Consider the following 19,450-nt stretch of genomic DNA (forward strand, 5'->3'; position numbering starts at 1 on the left):
CCATTGCCTTATACAAGGGAATAATCACCTCCTTATCCCTGCTAGAAAAATTCCTATATATCATTGACAATACACCATGAGCTACTCTTGCTGCCCGTCTGAACTGCTCAGAGAACTTCATATCTGCCTGCACAATTACCCCCAGGTCCTTTTCATTCTCTACCACTGTCAGTGTAGTACCACAGAGTTGATATGTTGCTCTGGGGTTGCTGTTTCCCATATGTAATACTTTACATTTGTCAATGTTAAACTTCATTTGCCACCTCTCAGCCCATCTGCTCAACCTTTCCAGATCCTGTTCCAGCAGCATAGCATCAGTAGTGTACTTAAGAACCCTGCCAACCTTTGTATCGTCTGCAAACTTGAACAGTAAGTTTGATATACCATCATCAATATTATTTATAAATACAGAAAACAATAATGGACCCAACACTGAACCCTGAGGGACATCATTAATAACATTAGTCCACAATGAGCAGTGTCCATTAATTACCACTCTCTGTCTTCTCCCCCTCAGCCACCCCTTTATCCACAGCAGCAATTTGCCTCCAATGCCACACTGCTCCAATTTGTGCAGCAGTCTTCCATGTGCAACAGTATCAAAAGCCTTTCTAAGATCCAAGTATATAATATCAAAGTTATTCCCTGCATCCAGTTCTTTTGAGACTGCATCATAGTATCCAATCAAATTGGTCAGGCAAGACTTCCCATTAACAAAACCATGCTGTGTCCGAGTTATAACTGAAGTCTTGTCTAGATGATCCTGCAGTGCTTCTTTAACTGGTGTCTCCATTAATTTTCCTGGAACAAAAGTTAAACTCACAGATCTATAATTATTTATGTCAGCCTTTAATCCTCCTTTGTGAATTGGGGTCATATTTGCACATCTTGAGTCTATGGGTACCTCCCCTGAGTCCAAGGTAGCTCTCATAATTATGGCTAAGGGTTTGCTTACTTCCTTTGCAGCCTCCTTTAATATAACTGGATAGATCCCATCCACCCCAGGTGCCTTTCTTGTGTTTATCTTCAACAATTTCTCCTCCACTTTACTCTCAGTTATTACAAGATTATCTAGCTTACTGCCAGAATTGAATATACCTCTGGCATTCCCCTTGCTGAATAACTGGTCATGTGTGATTGTTGATGCGAACTATTCATTTAGTTTGTTAGCTACCTGAGCAGGATCATCAACAATTGAACCATCGATATCAAGTGGACCAATCTGATTCATCCCCTTCCTTCTAGAGTTTACATAAGTAAAGAACTCTTTGCTGTTTTTCTTTGCATCCCTTGCCAAAGATTTCTCATAATCTGCCTAACATCCTTTGTAGCTTGGTTACAGATCAACTTATATCTATCAAAGGCTTCTGTGTCACGTGTTAATTTATATGAACCCCATGCATTTTTCTTCTCTGCCATATGCCTCATTAGTTCATCTGACATCCATTTAGGCCTAAACCTTGAACAATATTTCTTAGTTGGTATGTAAAGCCTAGTAGCTTCCAAGATAAGTTCTTTGAATGCTTCCCATTTTGAATTTGCTGTTGGTAACATCATCATTTGGTCCCACTGTATAGAATTTAAATACCGTCTCATATTGGTGGAACAGGCTTCTATCTTTTCTTGGAAGCTAATAGCCTAAATAAATTTAAGGCTGAACTGGACAGGCATTTCGAACGAATGGACGGGTGAAATGGGAGGGTTTTTTTTTTTTGGCTGATGCTGCATAAGCTTTCTTGCATCGTATGCCTCTACTAATGCTAATGGTAAAATGGACATCATTAAGATTAGAATTGAGACCACGTATATTTGTGAAATGAACTGGGAAGTGTTTGGGAGGTTTAGATCTTTTTGCAGATAAGCTTACTCTATTAGTTTGACAATTCATGGTGTATTCAATAGTAAGAATAAGTTGAGGGGACATGCTGTATCAAATACTGATATTTTTGGATATGGCATTCACATGATAAGAATATACCTAGATCCTTGACATAACGTGGCCTCAACAATACCCCTGCATACACACTGCTCGGACTCCCTCCAGTCACTATTTGGCAGAGTAGAGGTAGCACGATTATACACTAGCTGATCCGGAAGCTTCCCAAAGAGTTACCAATATGTTTGGTCCAGTGTACCAACTAGCGGCCGGCCTGCGAACACCGTTTTAGAGCTGTACCCTTGAAATGTAAGGAAGATTGGATCTTGTCATGATGTTCATCATAACCTTGTCTTTTTGTGACAAAATCCCAATTATCAGTTAATTCAACCACTGCTCATTTCAGTCGTGTTTATTATTCTCTGTACAATTCCTTTTGCTTCAAAAGTAGTACTTGTGCATATGTCTGCTCTGATATTCACTGTCAGAGACTTAGTAAATGGATCTCCTCTTATTGCAACCCCAGGGGCTCACATCTTGTGAGTATGGGCTTGGCACACCCAAGCATATCATTATTCTTCTCTTCTTTCTTGGTGATTCCTTTCTACTTCTGACTCTCTCTCTCTCTCTCTCAGGGTAACTTGGGAATTTTTTTTGGCTGGTGCAGCATAAGCCTTAGGCTTCCTTGCACCATACAGATAATAATAATAATAATTGATCTTCTCTGGCTTAAAATCTCTCTACCCCATTCTCAAAAATTCATCTGTTGCCCTCTATTGTATTCCCAACAAAACTAATCACTTGAAACTCTTTGCCTTCTTTCCTTACTAATGACCTTGCACAGATTTTTCATTTACCTACCAGAATATCAAACAATTTTAACCACACACTTTTGATCTTTTTCTCACAACATCCCTTCCAAGTACATGGTGGAGGTAAGTGATATTCTAAGCCAGGGGGTCGGCAACCTTTTTTGAATGAAGAGCCATTTTTAATCTAATTAAAAAATAAGAATCCAAGGAGCCACACCTCAGCTCAAGCTGGGATGAGGGGGTTGGGGACAGTTTTTTAAGAAATGGAATAGAGTGGGAAGGATTAAAAAAATATATTTTTTTAAATATATATTAATACTGAAAAAATGTAACAAACATCCAATTAGGTACAAATTAATGTGACTTTTGCTGCTGAACTTATTGAGCAAGTCTCTCAACATCAGGTGAGTAATTTTCATCTTTAAACATGCTGAGGGATTCGCATTGTTCAGACGGTTTCTTGATTTATTTTTAATATAGTTCATGTTTGAAAATACTGCTCGCAGAAATATGTCACTGGTTGTACATGTGGGCTAAAAGTTAGAGCCGCAATTCACTCTAAGCACTTCAGATCACAACTTGGTGATGGTCTCTTCTCCAATGGAGTCTTTCTCTTGTGGCCACTCTCATCAAGCTTATGTTGTTTATAATTACAGAAATTACAATGCAAAATGGAATGATCTGTGAGTTGTTGTTATTTGGTTTTTAGGAGCATTAGCAACTAATGCCATATTGCTCCGGGGATATGTGGTGTCATTCCCTGACCTTTCCGCATCCTCCGTATTTGGTGGTCATGGGCTCGAATCCCGGTCTAATCAAGAAGCATGTGCTATGCACTGCTGCTTTTGCCCACCTGGCTACAGAGGCACCTGATCTGTGAGGTTCCTATTCTTATTTTCCTTGGTTGGATTACTGTTTTAAAATTTCTCATGTCAATTTCGCCAAGATCATGTTAGTGAAATTATTCTTGTAGGGATGAAATTCTTTATTCCACACTCCACCTTGAAATCTAATCCTTTATTTAAACCTTGGCTAACAGTCGAAAACTTGCTTCTTGTTCAAATGGTATTTGAGCATTCTAGTTTCTTGCCAAAGCAATTGATAAGCAAATTTCAATAGAATCATCAGTAAAACCTGATGATTCTATTGCCACCTCAGATAAAGATAAAGCTGATAGCATTCTACTTTTGTTCAAACTCTTGTATTGATGATCATGATAAGATAAGCCACCTCCTACTCAGTATACCCCTATTCAATGCCTCCTGTGATCTTCTGTCATACGTATGTCAGAAAAATTATGAATAATCTTAACAGCAAGAAAGCTCTAGGTCCTGATGGTATTTCTCCATTTGTTCTCACAACCTATGTTCCTGAACTTATTCCTGTTCTGTGTCGCCTTTTTTTGCACTTTCTTATGCCACTGTTGTTTTTCCTTCTTCTTGGAAATTTCATCATATCCAGTCAATTCCTAAAAAGAGTGAAAAATCCCTTCCTTCAATTATGATCTCATTGCTCTTATTTCTATTCTTCCTGAAGTAATGGTGAAATCTACAAACTGCCAAGTCCTAAACTATCTAGAATTCACCAATTTAACCAATGATTGGCAATATGGATTGTGTCATTGTTGATCCACTTGTTTGTATTTGTCCACAGATGGCTTATGTTACCCATCTATGGACAAATCCAATGGAAAAGTTTGGTGAAACTAAAGCAGTAGCTACTGACATTTCAAAAGCTATTAGTATTAGTAATGGTCACATGGTGCAAGGAAGCCTATGGCTTATGCTGCACCAGCCAAAAAAATTAAATAATAATAATAAAAATAAAATAACAAAATATAAATAAAATAAAATGATAAGAATAAAATAATAATAACAATAATAAAATAAAAAAAATATATATAATAATAATAAATAAGAGAAAAGGAAATGGACAACCTATGCATTTCCCTCCTCCCTTAGGTAATTATCCAGCTGACCTTTGAATTTCCCCAGACTGTCAGCATCTACCACCCATGTAGGTAACTTATTCCAGTAATTTATAACTTGCTTGTTAAAATAAAACTTCCTGCAATCCAGTCTAAACAACTCCCCTCATAACTTGAAATTATGGCCACTAGTTCTAGAATCATTTATAACCGTGAACATTTCGTCCTTATTCATTTTGTTATGCCTCTGAGAGCCTTAAACACCTCAATCAAATCTTCTCTAAGGTGTCTAGTTTCCAAACTCTGCAACCCACATATTTAAAGTCTTTCTTCATAAGGACGCCCTTTTGCCGATCTCACCAGGCGAGTTACCCGTCTTTGCACCCTTTCAAGAAGCTCTATGTCTTTCTTTAGGTGCAGTCTCCATACTTGAACACAGTATTCCAAGTGTTGTCTAACAAAAGCCTTATCTAATGGGATTATCACGTCCCTATCTCTACTTGCAAAAGTTTGATAGATCATCGACAGGACACCATGAGCCTTCCTTGCAACCTGTTTACAATGCTCAGAGAATTTCACGTCTGACTGTATCGTAACACCCAAGTCCCTTTCCTCCAGAACTGGGTTTAGTTGAAACTCCACCAAGTGAATAAGTTATTTTGGGATTACCGTTTCCCAGGTGTAATACCTTACACTTTGTTGGATTAAAGCATAGCTGCCATTTTTCTGACCATTCCTGAAGTCTATCTAAGTCTCTCTGAAGAAGCTCTGCTTGGTGGCAATCATTAACTACTCTACCAATCTTTACATTTCTGCAAATTTAGACATCACGCCCTCTATCCCTTCATCAATGTCATTTATGAAAATCAAAAACAACAATGGTCCTAATAATGATCCTTGGGGAACCTCACTTCTTACATCAACTCAATCTGAGGTATAACCATTTATCACAACTCTCTGCCTCCTGCCCTGAAGCCACTCTGCTATCTATCTAAGGATTTTCCCTGTGATTTCAACCTGTTCCAGCTTATATAGTAACTGCTCATGTGGGACTGAGTCAAATGCTTTACTGAAATCCAAATAAACAATGTTGAAATTATTCCCTAAGTCCAACTCTTGAGTGACCCTGTCAAAATAGCTAACCAGATTAGTTAAACATGATTTTCCCTTTACAAAAGCATGCTGAGTATCCTTCAGAATTTCATTTCTATCTAAGTGATCCTGAATTCCACCCTTCATCATAGTCTCCATGATTTTCCCTACTACTGAAGTTAGACTAAACAGGCGGTAATTTCCCACTTCACTCTTAGCACCACCCTTATGTATTGAAGATACATTGGCACTTTTCCAATCCAACGGAATCACTCCCGAGTCCAGTGATGCTCTCATAATTAGCCTCAATGGTTCAATGCACTCATTTGCTGTCTCCCTTAAGATTATAGGGTAAATGTTATCAACTTCAGGGGCCTTACTGGCCTGTAGGCTTGAAAGTTTTTTCATTAAATAAACATGTGAAATTTCAACATCATTAATTACATTTTTTTCAACTTCACTCCCAAAATTTCTCATTGACACGAAGGGTTTTTCTTCTGTAAATATCGATGCAAAGTAACTGTTGAGTTCATCTGCAACTTCAGCTGGGATATCTAATACTATCCCATGTCCATTACATAAGGATCTGATCTGGTTTGTCCTTCTCTTCTTTGCATTTATTATGTGAAGAATTCCTTATCCCCCCTCTTTGCTCTCTTTGACAGCGATTTCTTATAATCTGCCTTTGCCAGCCTAACCTTTTCAGTGGCATTATTACAGATCAATTTGTAACTGTTATAGGCTTCAGTTCTTTTTATTGCTATGTAACTTTTCCATGCCGTGTTTTTCTGCTCAAATAATTTGGCAACTTCATTATTCATCCAACTTAGAATCCTCCTTGTGGAGTATTTTTTTAATGTTATATAAGCATTCAAGACTTTTGTGATTAATGTTTTAAAGGTATACCATAATTCAATTGTATTCGCTCTCTGTGAGATATCTACCCAGTTAATCGAGACCATGTAGTACCTTAAGACATCGTAATTTCCTTTTATGAAATTACATAATAGCCCTATTATGTCATCTGGTTCATGGGTGATGATGAGGTCTAGAGTATTCTTTTCCCTAGTACTTTCCCTGACATGCTGATACAAATAACAATCATCTGGTTGATTTAAAAATTTTCTCCCCATGTGGAGTTTCCTTCCCATTTGCTCTAATCAATTAGAGGCAAATTGAAATCACCCATAATAAGACATTAATGTTTACTTGCCCATTCCATTTGCATGTAGAGGCTCTCATCATAATCTTCACAATTACCTGGCCTGTAGATTACTCCCACTCTTATTATACCTTTGCTTCCAATTATTTCACACCATACAGATTCTATACTAGCATGCAAAACGTCTGAAGCCAGGAAAGCTTTCGTTGTGCTCAGGCTACTTTTGATAAGAAGCATGACCCCACTGCCCCCTCTATCTTCCCTGTCCTTCCTAAATACATTATACATACCATACTGAAACTCATCATCCCCTATTTCTGGATGGCGCCAGTTTCCGTAAGCCCTATTATGTCAGCATTACTTGTCCTAACCAGCAGTTTGAATTCACTCATTTTATTGACGACACTTCTGACATTACTATAAACAATTAAGACTTAGTGTTCTTGTATAGTTAACTACCCTGACACACCTCTTAAAGTTATTTAAACTTGCTTCCCTGGCATTTGCTACCTGCTCATTTGAAATACTTTTGCCCTCAGAACATCTTGCTACTTTTCATCATGTTTGGCATAAAGGTCTTCTAAATAAGCTTCCATCTTATACACTACCAACTTTGGGTACCCAGTTTTCTCTCTGACTACACACTGCAGGTGAAGACAGATGGCTCTCTGTCTTCCAACTTTTCCACTAATGCTGGTGTTCTCAAAGGTTCAGTCCTTTCTCCCACTTTTTTCCTCTTGTATATTAATGACCTTCTTCCATTGACTGGAAATCTTATCTATAGTTTTGCTGATGATAGCATGCTGTATTCCACTTTCCAGTTTGAGAAACCTTCCCTTGCATAAAGCTTCCACTTCTTGAATTTCTTAAATTCTGATCCCAAATAATTCCCCGGTGCAGAAAGGAGCTTCCTCTGCATTTAAAAAATTGGAGTTTCTCTTTCTCTCTTGGTATTACTTTTCTTCTGAACAGCTACTCACTCTGTACAAATCTCAAATCTGTCTTGCCATGGAATATTGTTCCCACATCTGGGGCAGTGCCCCAATAACCTCTCTCAAGCTTCTACGCTCCATTCAAAGGAGAGCAGTTAGGCTAATTAATGGCCCATCTCTTATTGTCTCTCCACCATCTATCTCATAGATATTCTGTTTTTGCTTCATGCCTTTTCAACAGATATTTCCTTGGGCACTGTTCTTCTGAATTGGCTTCTGTAATTCCTCTGTCTCTTCCAAACCAGTTTGAATACGTGCCTCAACCAGTCAGAATTCTTTTACTGTCCAATTTTTTCTTCTTTTTGATTTATTCCTTCAACTTCAGTTTTCTAGAACAACCTCCCTTCACATGTATTTCCTTAAAATTATAATCACAGAAACTCAAATCTAATATCAACAAGTATCTACTTTCATCTTCTTAACCTTCAACCCATACATGGTACCAAGTATTACAGGTTCTAATACCTTTCATGTTTCATAAAAAAAAATTAAATAAAGCGAACAATTTTGAATTATTTTATGTATTTATTCTAAGCACAGTAACGGTGGAAAAAGTCCACCATAGTATTCTGCTTTTCTCACAGCTGGTAAAAGGTTAAGAAGGAAAACACGAATGTACACCTATAAATCAAACAATCAGCTTTCATACATAGCAACATTTATATTTCTGAGACAAGTTGTAAACCGAGACCATCTATAACCTGTCTCAGAAGATTCAATTTGGCCCTACAGTATAGTATCTTATCTTGAGAATGGAATTTCAAAGTAGATACAAAACAATTTGCAAACATATTTGCAAATTAAAGTTTTTGTTTTTCGACTTCCAAATTATTTTCTAGTCACTATGCAGGCATCATCAAATACAATTCAAATAAAATATATTTTTCATGCAGCCACTACAGCCCAGAAGACGTTACAACTTTGCTGTACCTGTTTCATTGAAACCAATATACCAAAGCAACAGTAAACCCTGTCATTCATTTTTTATGGCAGCTTATGGGATCAATTAATAATTATTGTTTTTTTTGTTCCTGGGATTTCCCATTGCATTGACTGCTTCTCTCATGCTGCATCACATTCACAGAGCTTTTACACGTGTCCTTTACGGTGAATATTAGGTCTTTACAAGAGTGTGTTCATGGGCTGATCTGCACATTGTTCTAACTGAAAAACCAAGAATAACTGATGGAGAAAATCCTACTCCCTCTGCCTCAGATCAAGCCGAACTAAAGAGAGAATATACCAATTAAGAATTCCTCCAGTCTTCAATGGTATTTGAATCCCAGCATCTTCAAAAAAGGGTAGCATGTGGAGAGCCCATTACACTGCCAGACAGGACTTGACCGTCGGATGGGGGTGCTGACCATTCTCCATTTCCTGTTGATATCAGGTGTGGCTTCCTATAACAATCAGTACGTGACAAGTAATATGACAGCTGAATTTGCCCTACTTAATTAATGGCTATATTTCATAGGGTATCTTGTGTGGTCCCTTTTAATTTTTCTGGGAAGGATGAGAGAGATTACAAGTATCACACAGATGATCCTATGTGATACTTGCTACAGGATGCTGAGTGGTCAGTTAGCACACAGTCCCAAACTTGATTAAATATAATTACAATAACATTTCTAATAAAGAATAAAATATTATCACAGTATATGATCTCAGTACTCAGAATTAATTACATCTGATTTTTTATGCTAGACTGCTCATAATAAAATACTAAAGGACAAATTCACAAATATGTACAAAGCATAATATATGTAATGATCAATAAAATAAAGAATGATTCTTTGAAAAAGAGATTTTAAACATCATAAAAAATTAATGTAACACATAAAATTTTTAATTAGAAATTTATTGCTTACTGTGAAGAAGAAATTTGCTGCTGTATTTGTAACAGTAGCTTCCAAGGTTGTAGCACATAATCTTAATGCTTTCGTGAACATGGTCCACATGAGAATATTAGACAGTAACATTAAAATGAAGAATGCTACACGAATGAATAATATAACCTACAGAGAGAAAAGAACAAGTTAAGCAAAAGTAATTTGCAAATGTGATAAACAAACTGTACAAAAAAACCAATTTTTAATGAATTTTCATTATTCAGAATCACATAAAAGACAGTATTTCTTTTATGTTGTTAGGTTAATATAGTGAGGTATAATTTGGAACCCTTCCTTTTGTTTTAGAAAACAATCCCCATAACTCCAGTTTTGGAATTACAAGATCTTTTTGAAGTATATATCATATAAGTTTTTTTTTTTTTTTTTTTTTTGTTAGTTGTTGGCACATTGGCTTCTGTGGCCATAATGCACCTCCCAAAGTTTTTGCATTTTACTGTGATCCAAGCCCGAGGCGGGATTCAAACCCGCAACTTATATCATATAAGTCTCATTTGACCTATAATAGTTATATGCCAATTGGATGTATACTGACTGACTGCTTTTGTAAAGGAAAAAGAATAAAAGTCACAATAAGTCCTTGTGTGTGTGTGTGTTCCAAAGATGTGAGAGATGAAAGAATGGAGTTTCTACTGTGGAGAAAGTGTGTACTAGTGATATAGATCACACTCAGTGCATTTTCTCAGTGTATTTAGATGATATAGATCAGCTAAATGCACTGAGAAAAATCCTCAAAACATTTCCTTCTGTCATTGAGTGGCTTTAAACCCTAGACTTCTGTAGTTAACAAAACAAATTATTTCTCAGATTTAGTTCTAAAATTAGCTGATTTCCAGCCTAAGGAATGTTTTCAAATAAAAAAACTTTTTTTTTAGGTTGGAAATCAACTAATTCCCAGGAGAAAAATCATGCAAACCTTGTTCAAGACCAACCAATTCATACACAGTGTGGGAAAAAAGCACTTAAAAGTTTTACTATCCTGACATGAAGTATTTTTCAAATTCCATTGCTGTGGGAATTGAACCCATAAAGCGAGAAGCAAAGGTATTATCCACTGCATTATGCATGAGAGTGGAGCAAAAGCAATTCCAGATTTTCATTCACCACAACTGATGTATCTATATTTCAGTTTCCAATAATGAGTCTAACTGCTTCCTGTGTACCTCAGCATAAGCATGAAAAGTTTATGAAGTTGCAATTTATTTATAATTACTTTCAACCAATATTTTATATCATATCATATATCATGTTCAATGCAATTTCATTTTGCCATCCAATCTGCAGATGTATTTTTCCAATACTTTAGAGATAGTAGGCCAAGACTCAAATTTTGTTGAGGAAATATGTGGTTCTTCCTGCATATTGGAAGCCAGTATTTTCCAAAACACACATTACCAGTTAAAGTTGTTGTTGTGGGATTTTCTGGTGCAAGGGCTACATAGGCCATATTGCACCTATCAAAGTAAGCAAGTATACATGTGATAACTGCTCTGGGAGCAATTAGAATCGATCATACATTTTAATTTGTTTCAAGTAGGTGAAAAATTTGGAGAGTTCTGCATCATTACCCATGATGTTGTTGAGTGACAAAGGGTTTGAGATGGAGCTGAAAGTAGACTGACAGGCAGTGTTGAACAAGATACATTCAATCAGTATGTGCTTTACTGATAGAGGTTGCAAACAGTGCGTGCACTGAGGAGGATCATTTCCTGTGAGCAGAAACAGATGAGTGAGGTGAGTATGGTGGATTTGGGTTCTGGCTAGAAGTACTTCCTTTCTAATTTTAAGGAGGCTAGACATCCATAATTGTGGTTCAGGTTTCAGTTGAAGCAGCTTATTATGTGTTTGCTTTTTCCACAGACGTGTCCATACATATTTTCTGTATTTTGTGTTTATAATCGGGATATGGGACCAGATCATTTGTTAAGGCTATGTTGGAGGGGTGCTTTGCAGCATCATCAGCACACTCATTTCCAGGAATACCACTGTGATCTGAGATCCAGGAGAACATCAGGAGAAGACAACAGTGCAATGTTGCTCATGAAGATGTATCAGCTCATGTCTTATTAGCTTTACTAAAGAATTGTAAGGTGTGTTTTTGAGTGCTAAGACAGCACACTTGGAATTTGTGTATACTATACTTTTATTGATTGACAGGAGTGAAATATTTTCCAGGGCAAGTTTAATTGCATACAGCTCAGCTGGGAGTAGAATAGAAACAGTTTTATTAAGGAAGACAGCAGCTGCACCCACTTTATTTCCCAACTTTGAACCATCAGTGTAGATCTTAGAAAAGTGGGAATAATTTTCTGAACAAGATACAATTGTCTGATGTTAATATCTGCTACAGCACCTTTTCCCCATTTTTCAAAGTTATCATCATATGAAGAAGTTAAGGTAATCCATGGGGGGGGGGGATCCAGAATTTTTAAATCTCTGATGATATTATGAAAGTAAAAATTCCAGCATTCTGATAGGTTCTGTAATCTGATACCGATAGGTCGGTATCTTCACATTTAAAGCTCTACAACTAATTATACAGGTAAATACTATGTATAAAAAGTAAATACTGTACTCACTCTGCACTGATAAAAAAAAAACCAAAAAAAAAAAAAAACAGTACTTATCTTCACACTGATGATATCAGTACAGTAAAATTCACAGAAATGTATCTGGCAGTTTGATGTTTTATTAGTACTTACTTCAGTTTTTAACATCACCTGTATTTTGTTGCATCCAGTGCATTAAATACACACCAATACCCATTAAAAACTGATGGATGCATATTTAATGGCCAATTTAATATTGTTGTGCAAGCCCTTCTTCTGGTTATGAAGAAGGGCTTGTACAAATTTCTCTTGTTGTACAATAAGGAGTAGGCCTGACGTAGCCGAGTGGTCATGAGCACAAGTGCAATAACACACATTCTTTGAGTTCAATGTGTAACACACATTCTTTGAGTTCAATGTGTAACACACATTCTTTGAGTTCAAGCCTGTGACTACTAAATATGATAAATGTTTGTAATGATTAATTTATTGTAAACTCTGCTGACCTGGTGGTTGTACCACAGTATACACAAGAATTTTTTTTTTTATATTTACTTAAATGACTAGTTTTTATTCAGAGCAGGCAAATTTTTAATCTTATACACAATTTGTAAATATGAGAAAGGAATGTTTATGCTTGCTTCACACGGGTAAGGATTTAATAACCTTCTGCTGGTAATATGGCATCTCACAGACAGCACTTTGTTAACAGACACCAGGTGAGTAAAAGCATCTATCTTTGAAGATAAGAAAGCACTCAAACCTACGGTAGTATAATTATGTTTATGTCCAAATTGGAAATATGTACACAACCGAGTAAAATGTTTTATCACATTTTCTTACCACTTCTTCAGTGACAGCTGTCTTTGTAATATTACTATCAAAAAAGGTCACAATAATCCGACCTCTTAATAGGTATGAAAAAATTGTCAGAAACTTACCAAGGCCACAGAACAGTAAAGATTCTTAATTAACAAGTTCTTATAACCAAAGTAGTAGTAGAGGCAAGCTACATAAGTTTGCTTTTTTTTGCATCACATGCAAAAAAAAGCAAACTTAGCGTTTAGCATTAGCAAGGGCACATGATGCAAGAAAGCAAGCTTATATAGCATGAGCCAAAAAAAAAACAAAAAAACACTCTTATTTCACCCATCCCCTCGCTACAAATGTTTGTCAAGTTATGCCTTGAATCCATTTAAGCTATCAACTTCTACAACGACAGATGGAAGTTTGTTCCAGTAATCGACCACATACTGGCTAAAGGCAAACCTCCACACATCTATCATACAACCGTCTTTCCTCAATTTGAATTTATGCCCTCTCAGGTCATTATTCTGAGAAAAGAGGAAAAATTCCATCAGCATTGAACATGCTCAAACCATTCAAGGCTTTATACACCTCAATCAGATCTCGCAGGTGCCTAGTCTCCAGACATTGTAATTTGCAAAACTTAAGCCTTTCTTTGTAAGAGCAACCCTTTGTTTTGTTCAGTAATCTTGTTGCCCTTCTCTGTACTCGTTCCAACAGCTCTACATCCTTCTTAAAATGAGGCCTCCAGACCTGTATACAGTACTCAAGGTATCCTGCTAGAAAAATTCCTGTATATCATTGACAAGACACCATGAGCTACTCTTGCAGACTGTCTGGCTCAGAAACCTTCATATCTGCCTGCACAATTACCCACAGGTCCTTTTCATTCTCTACCACTGTCAGTATAGTACCACAGAGTTGATACGTTACTCTGGGGTTACTGCTTCCCATATGTAGTACTTTACATTTGTCAATGTTAAACTTCATTTGCCACCTCTCAGCCCATCTGCTCAACTTTTCTAGATACTCTTGCAGCAGTGTATTGTAATTAATGTCATTAACAACCCTGCCAACCTTCATATCGTCTACAAACTTGGACATTAAGACTGATACACCATCATCAATATCATTTATAAATACAGAAAACAATAATGGACCCAACACTGAACCCTGAGAGACTCCTCTAATAACATTAGTCCACGAAGAGCAGTGTCCATTGATTACCACTCTCTGTCTTCTCCCACTGAACCATCCCTTTATCCATAGCAGCAATTTGCCTCCAATGCCACTGCTACAATTTGTGCAGCAGTCTTCCATGTGCAACAGTATCAAAGGCCTTTCTAAGATCCAAATATATGATATCAAAGTTATTCTTTGCATCCAGTTCCTTTGTGACTACATCATAGTAGCAAATCAAATTAGTCAGACAAGACTTCCCCTTAACAAACCCATGTTATGTCCGAGCTATAACTGAAGTCTTGTCTAGATGATCCTGCAATGCTTCTTTAACCAGTGCCTCCATTAATTTCCCTGGAACAGAAGTTAAACTAACAGGTGTACCTTATGTAACTTATGTAGCATCAGCCGAAAAAAAAAAAAAAAAACCCCATTTCACCCATCCATTCCCTCTAAACGTTTGTCCAGTTCCTCCTCCTTGAATTTATTTAAGCTATCAACTTCCACAACGATAAATGGAAGTTTGTTTCAGCCAAACAATTACCCGCTGGCTAAAGGCTAATTTCCACACATCTATTCTATAACTGTCTATCCTCAATTTAAATTTATGCCCCCCCAGGTTCATAATCTGAGCAAGAGGAAGAATCCCATTAGAATTGAGCCTGCTCAACCCATTCAAGGCCTTATACACCTCAATCAGATCGCCTTCCAGGCACCTAGTTTCCAGATGCTGCAATTTGCAGAACTTAAGTCTTCTTTGGTAAGACCATTCCTTTGTTCCTCTCACCAATCTTGTTGCCCACTCAAGCAACTCTACATCCTTCCTAAATTAGGCCTACAGGCCTGTACGCAGTACTTAAGGTGCGGCCTGACCACTGCCTTATACAAAGGGATAATGACCTCCTTTTTCCTACTAGCAAAATTCCTGTATATCATAGACGCAACTTACAGTCCGTCATTTCCTGGTTGATTGTCCCTTACATTCAACAACCCGATCAAACACTTTTCAGTCACTCTCTACATTGAATATATCACCTGATTTATCTCGCATCTTAGGAAATGAAGCAAATATTGAAGAACTTTTATTATATCTAAAACATATTGGTTTGTACAGAAGCATATAATTTAATCTCTCTAACAATATGCTTTTGTCAATTAACGATGAAGAGACACAATTTGGCCGTAGTAGCCCTTGTGTCGTTAAACCGAACAACAACAACAACCTGTATATCATTGACACTGCTCTGCTCAGAAAATATCATATCTGACTGCACAATTACTCCCAGGTCTTTTTCATTTTCTACCGCCCTAAGTGTAGTACCAGACAGTTGGTACGTCTCTCTGGGTTGCAGTACTTTGCATTTGTCAATGTAAACTTCAGTTACCACTTCTCAGCCCATCTGCCCAACTTTTCTACATCCTGTTGCAGTAGCACACTGACATTACTGGCATTAAGAACCCTGCCAAACTTTGTATCATCTGCAAACTTTGTGATGATGATATTGCAAAGATGGCTGTCACTGAAGAAGTGGTAAGAAAATACCATGAAATGTTTGATTCCATTATGTACATATTTACAATTCAGAAATAAACATAATTATACAAATGAGTGCTTTATTATCTTCAAACAATATGGTTTACCTAAACATCATGCCAATCAAGGAATATCTTAGAGCATCTATTTTTCTTCTAGGCAATTCCAATTCTTATGTAGCATCCTGATCGAGGTGTATAAGGCTTTGAATGGTTTGAGCAGACTCAATGCTGAAGGGATACTTCCGCTTGCTCAGACTAAGAACCTGAGGGGAATAGATTCAAATTAAGGAAAGACAGTTGTTGAATAGATGTGTGGAAGTTTGCCTTTAGCCAGCAGGTAGTTGATTGTTGGAACAGACTTCCATCGGTTGTTGTGGAAGTTGATAGCTTAAATAAATTTAAGGCTGAACAAAACAAACATTTGGAGTGACCGGATGGGCAAAATAGGAAGGTTATTATTTTTTTTTTGGCCAATGCTGTATAAGCTTGCTTTCTTGCATCATATGCCTCAGCTAATGCTAATCTCTGTAAGATGCCAACAACAGGCCTAAACTGACCATAGCAGTTTTGCCAGCTAAATGCAAACAGCTGACAAAAATATCAATGCTCACATTGCATCTGCCAGACACCATGCAAATGTTTATGTTTCAATTCAGGAGATGAGTGCCTGAAAATTCATAAAAATACGATAAAGACTTTATTATTATCATTGATTTCTCTTATTTAATTTTATTCAATATTTTTCAAATTGTTATTTGGTTTTTGGGAGCATTAGCAACTAAGGCCATATTGCTCGGGAGATATGCAGTGGTCATTCCCTGACCTTTTCGCATCCTCCGTATTTGGTGGGCACAGGCTCGAACCCAGGTCTAATCAAGAAGCGTGTGCTGTGCACTGCTGCTCCTGCCCACCTGGCTACGGAGGTGCCTATTTTTCAAATAAGTCTAGAAAATCATAATTAAGAGATCACTGGTTTCGATTCAGTAAAAAGCTAAGAATAAATTTTTTAATAATTAAAACAAAAAACAGGTATCTTACAGATGCTATGTAAACATCTTTGTTAAACTGAAGTGAGTGATGAAAAGTTAACAGCTGACTAATTTTAAAACTAATGTCATTACACAGATATCGGACAACAGCTAAGAGAAGTCAATCTTTGCATTCATGATGATTGAATACAGAGATATCAATTTATTTCTGATTTCAATTATTTTTGAAATTAATCAACCATTGACATAATTAAGCTTCACACATTATACAACTGTACATATTTGAGTCTAGTATTTATATAAGTAAGGCTACAATATGCTTTACATTGGCTTCATTAGAAATTCATTATTTATTTTGGTAATAGCAATACGTACTGAAGACTGTTCCCTGCTAGCTATACAGAACCTTCCATGGCTTTGCATTTTGGTGTTCTTTGAAAAGTAACTTATCATTCTCATAATTTTCTTAAAAAGCTGAGATGGACTGGCATGCCAAAGACTGTGGCACATATTCAGTAACTTGTGTGCTGCTAATGGACATACACACTTTACTCTGACAGATCACCAAACTTTCTGTTTTAATGATAGCAATAATACAACTGATGCAGGTGAGCAACACCATTTTTATCAATTGTATTTATTTCTTAGCAGATTGCTAGTTTAATTTATAATTTCTCACATCTTGAGTTTTCTCCGAGTGTCTTCTTTTTACTGTCTCATCATCTTTCATCTCTCATCTTTTTCTTGAGGTATTTCATCATCTCTCATCTTTCTCTTGAGGTATTTCGGTTCTCGTTTATGTAATTTGAATAGTTTCACTTCACGAATGAAATTACCTGCCTAATTTTATAGATCAGTATCTTAGGCCAAACCATGCTGATGTTTATGACCGTGGAAGTGAGGGCTGGAAATCCCAGACTCACATATAAGCTAACAGCGGAGAGGAACTTAAAAGTTGTTCAATATGATGGTTAGACTGCATTTGAAATATTGTATTCAAGTCTGGAGACTGCACCTAAAAAAGACAAAATTTCTGGAGAGGATTCAGAGAAGGGTGACCAGATTGGTGATGAATACAAAGTGAAGCACATATAAAGAAGGGCTTAGAAAGTATGTTATGCAGTTTCATATCTAGATATCTAAGGGCAGATCTAACTGAGGTGTATAAGACACTGAATGGATTTTTTTTTTTTTTTTTTTTATGAAAACCCCAAACATGGAAGGTATTAGACTAACCTACAGTACAGCGTGGGTCTTGAACACTGAGAAGATGAAAGAAGATACTTTTTGACATTGGACTTGAATTTCTGTAGATTTTAATTTTCAGGAAACAGATGTGAATGGGGGTTGTCCCAGAAAACAGAAGTTGAAGGAATAAATGAGGAAGAAGAAAAGTTGGTTCTGGGAGTTTGAAGTTAGATATTAAAAGGACACTGACTGGTTGTGGCACGTGTTCGGACTGGTTTGGAAGAGAGAAAGAGGGAATTATAGAAGCCAATTCAGAAGAACAGTGCTCATAGAATTATCTATTGAAAAGGCATGCCACAAAACAGAATGTCTGTGAGACAGAGAATGGTGAGACTTTGTAAGAGATGGGTCATCAATTAACTTAAGTGTGCTTTTTCAAATGGAGTCTAAAAGCCCAAGAGAGGTTGTGGGGGCACTGCCTCAGATGTGGGAAACAATATTCCATGGTGGGGCAGATCTGATTGAATGAGAAGGATTTCTCCTTCCTCGTAGGTGGGACATATAAAATCTCAAGGAATAACAAGGACTGGACCTTGTGAAGTTCACCTATAGGCACTGGGTCGGCAAACATTTGAATAAATGGCTCCCAACATGGTGGAGGGAGTTTATTTGAATGAATAAATGTTTATTCAAAGTGAATAAGTGAACTTTATTCTGATCCAATCCTGCTTTAGACTATCCAATCCTGTTTAAAGCAGGATTGGATAATTACCTTGTAGGAATGGGAATAGCATGAATACGATTTTAATTTTTATTATTATTTTATTTATTTTTGGTTGATGCAGAAAAAGTTTGCTTCCTTACATCATTTGGGCTCTAGTACTAAGGGTGTGTGTATTCATGAGTGAATTTGCATGTTGTATGAGCTGAAAAAACCAGCATAACTGATGGGAAGAAAAAAATTTACTTCCTCTACATGAGATTGGCTAACTACAGCCCTGAATGAAGAGGCTTTTAACCTATAACTGGTGTGACCAGTTATGGGTTTTCTGAGATAAAATACAATGCACTCAGTTAAATGGGATAAACTTATCCCATTTATAACCTTAAAAGTCAGGAATGGAAATAATTCAAAATTGTTCACTTTTTGATGCTGTTTATTTTCAAACTGTTATGAAAACAATTATGAAAAAATCTGTTTTTTAAAATTAAGAAGATATTTTTTTTTGAAAACGAAACCCTCTGTAGTATTTTAGAGTTTCTATCCTGCATTTTTGAGAATTATATTCTTGTTTGTTGTTGTTATTTGGTTTTTAGGAGCATTAGCAACTAAGGCCATATTGTTCCGGGATATTCGGTGGTCATTCCCTGACCTTTCCGCATCCTCCATATTTGGTGGTCACAGGCTCGAACCCCGGTCTAATCAAGAAGCAT

At 36.7% G+C, this 19,450-nt stretch overlaps 2 protein-coding genes across 2 annotated transcripts in view; one reads left to right on the top strand and one right to left on the bottom strand.

The window, feature by feature from the left end:
* LOC150082451 (uncharacterized) overlaps nucleotides 1-19,450 on the bottom strand; it is a 36,265-nt gene that overhangs the window by 14,316 nt on the left and 2,499 nt on the right. Inside the window, exon 2 of the mRNA XM_090378622.1 lies at nucleotides 9,730-9,876. Within this exon, the coding sequence (XP_090234748.1) occupies nucleotides 9,730-9,876 (147 nt within the window). The remainder of the gene's footprint in view (nucleotides 1-9,729; nucleotides 9,877-19,450) is intronic.
* EMC8-9 (ER membrane protein complex subunit 8/9) overlaps nucleotides 17,334-19,450 on the top strand; it is a 67,897-nt gene continuing 65,780 nt past the window's right edge. The window contains exon 1 of the mRNA XM_090378621.1: nucleotides 17,334-17,436. Coding sequence (XP_090234747.1) covers nucleotides 17,410-17,436 — 27 coding nt within the window. The 5' untranslated portion in view covers nucleotides 17,334-17,409. The remainder of the gene's footprint in view (nucleotides 17,437-19,450) is intronic.

Source organism: Mastigoproctus giganteus, chromosome 7, assembly GCF_048544385.1.
Source record: "Mastigoproctus giganteus isolate SK-2022 chromosome 7, ASM4854438v1, whole genome shotgun sequence".
NCBI lineage: Eukaryota > Metazoa > Arthropoda > Arachnida > Uropygi > Thelyphonidae > Mastigoproctus > Mastigoproctus giganteus.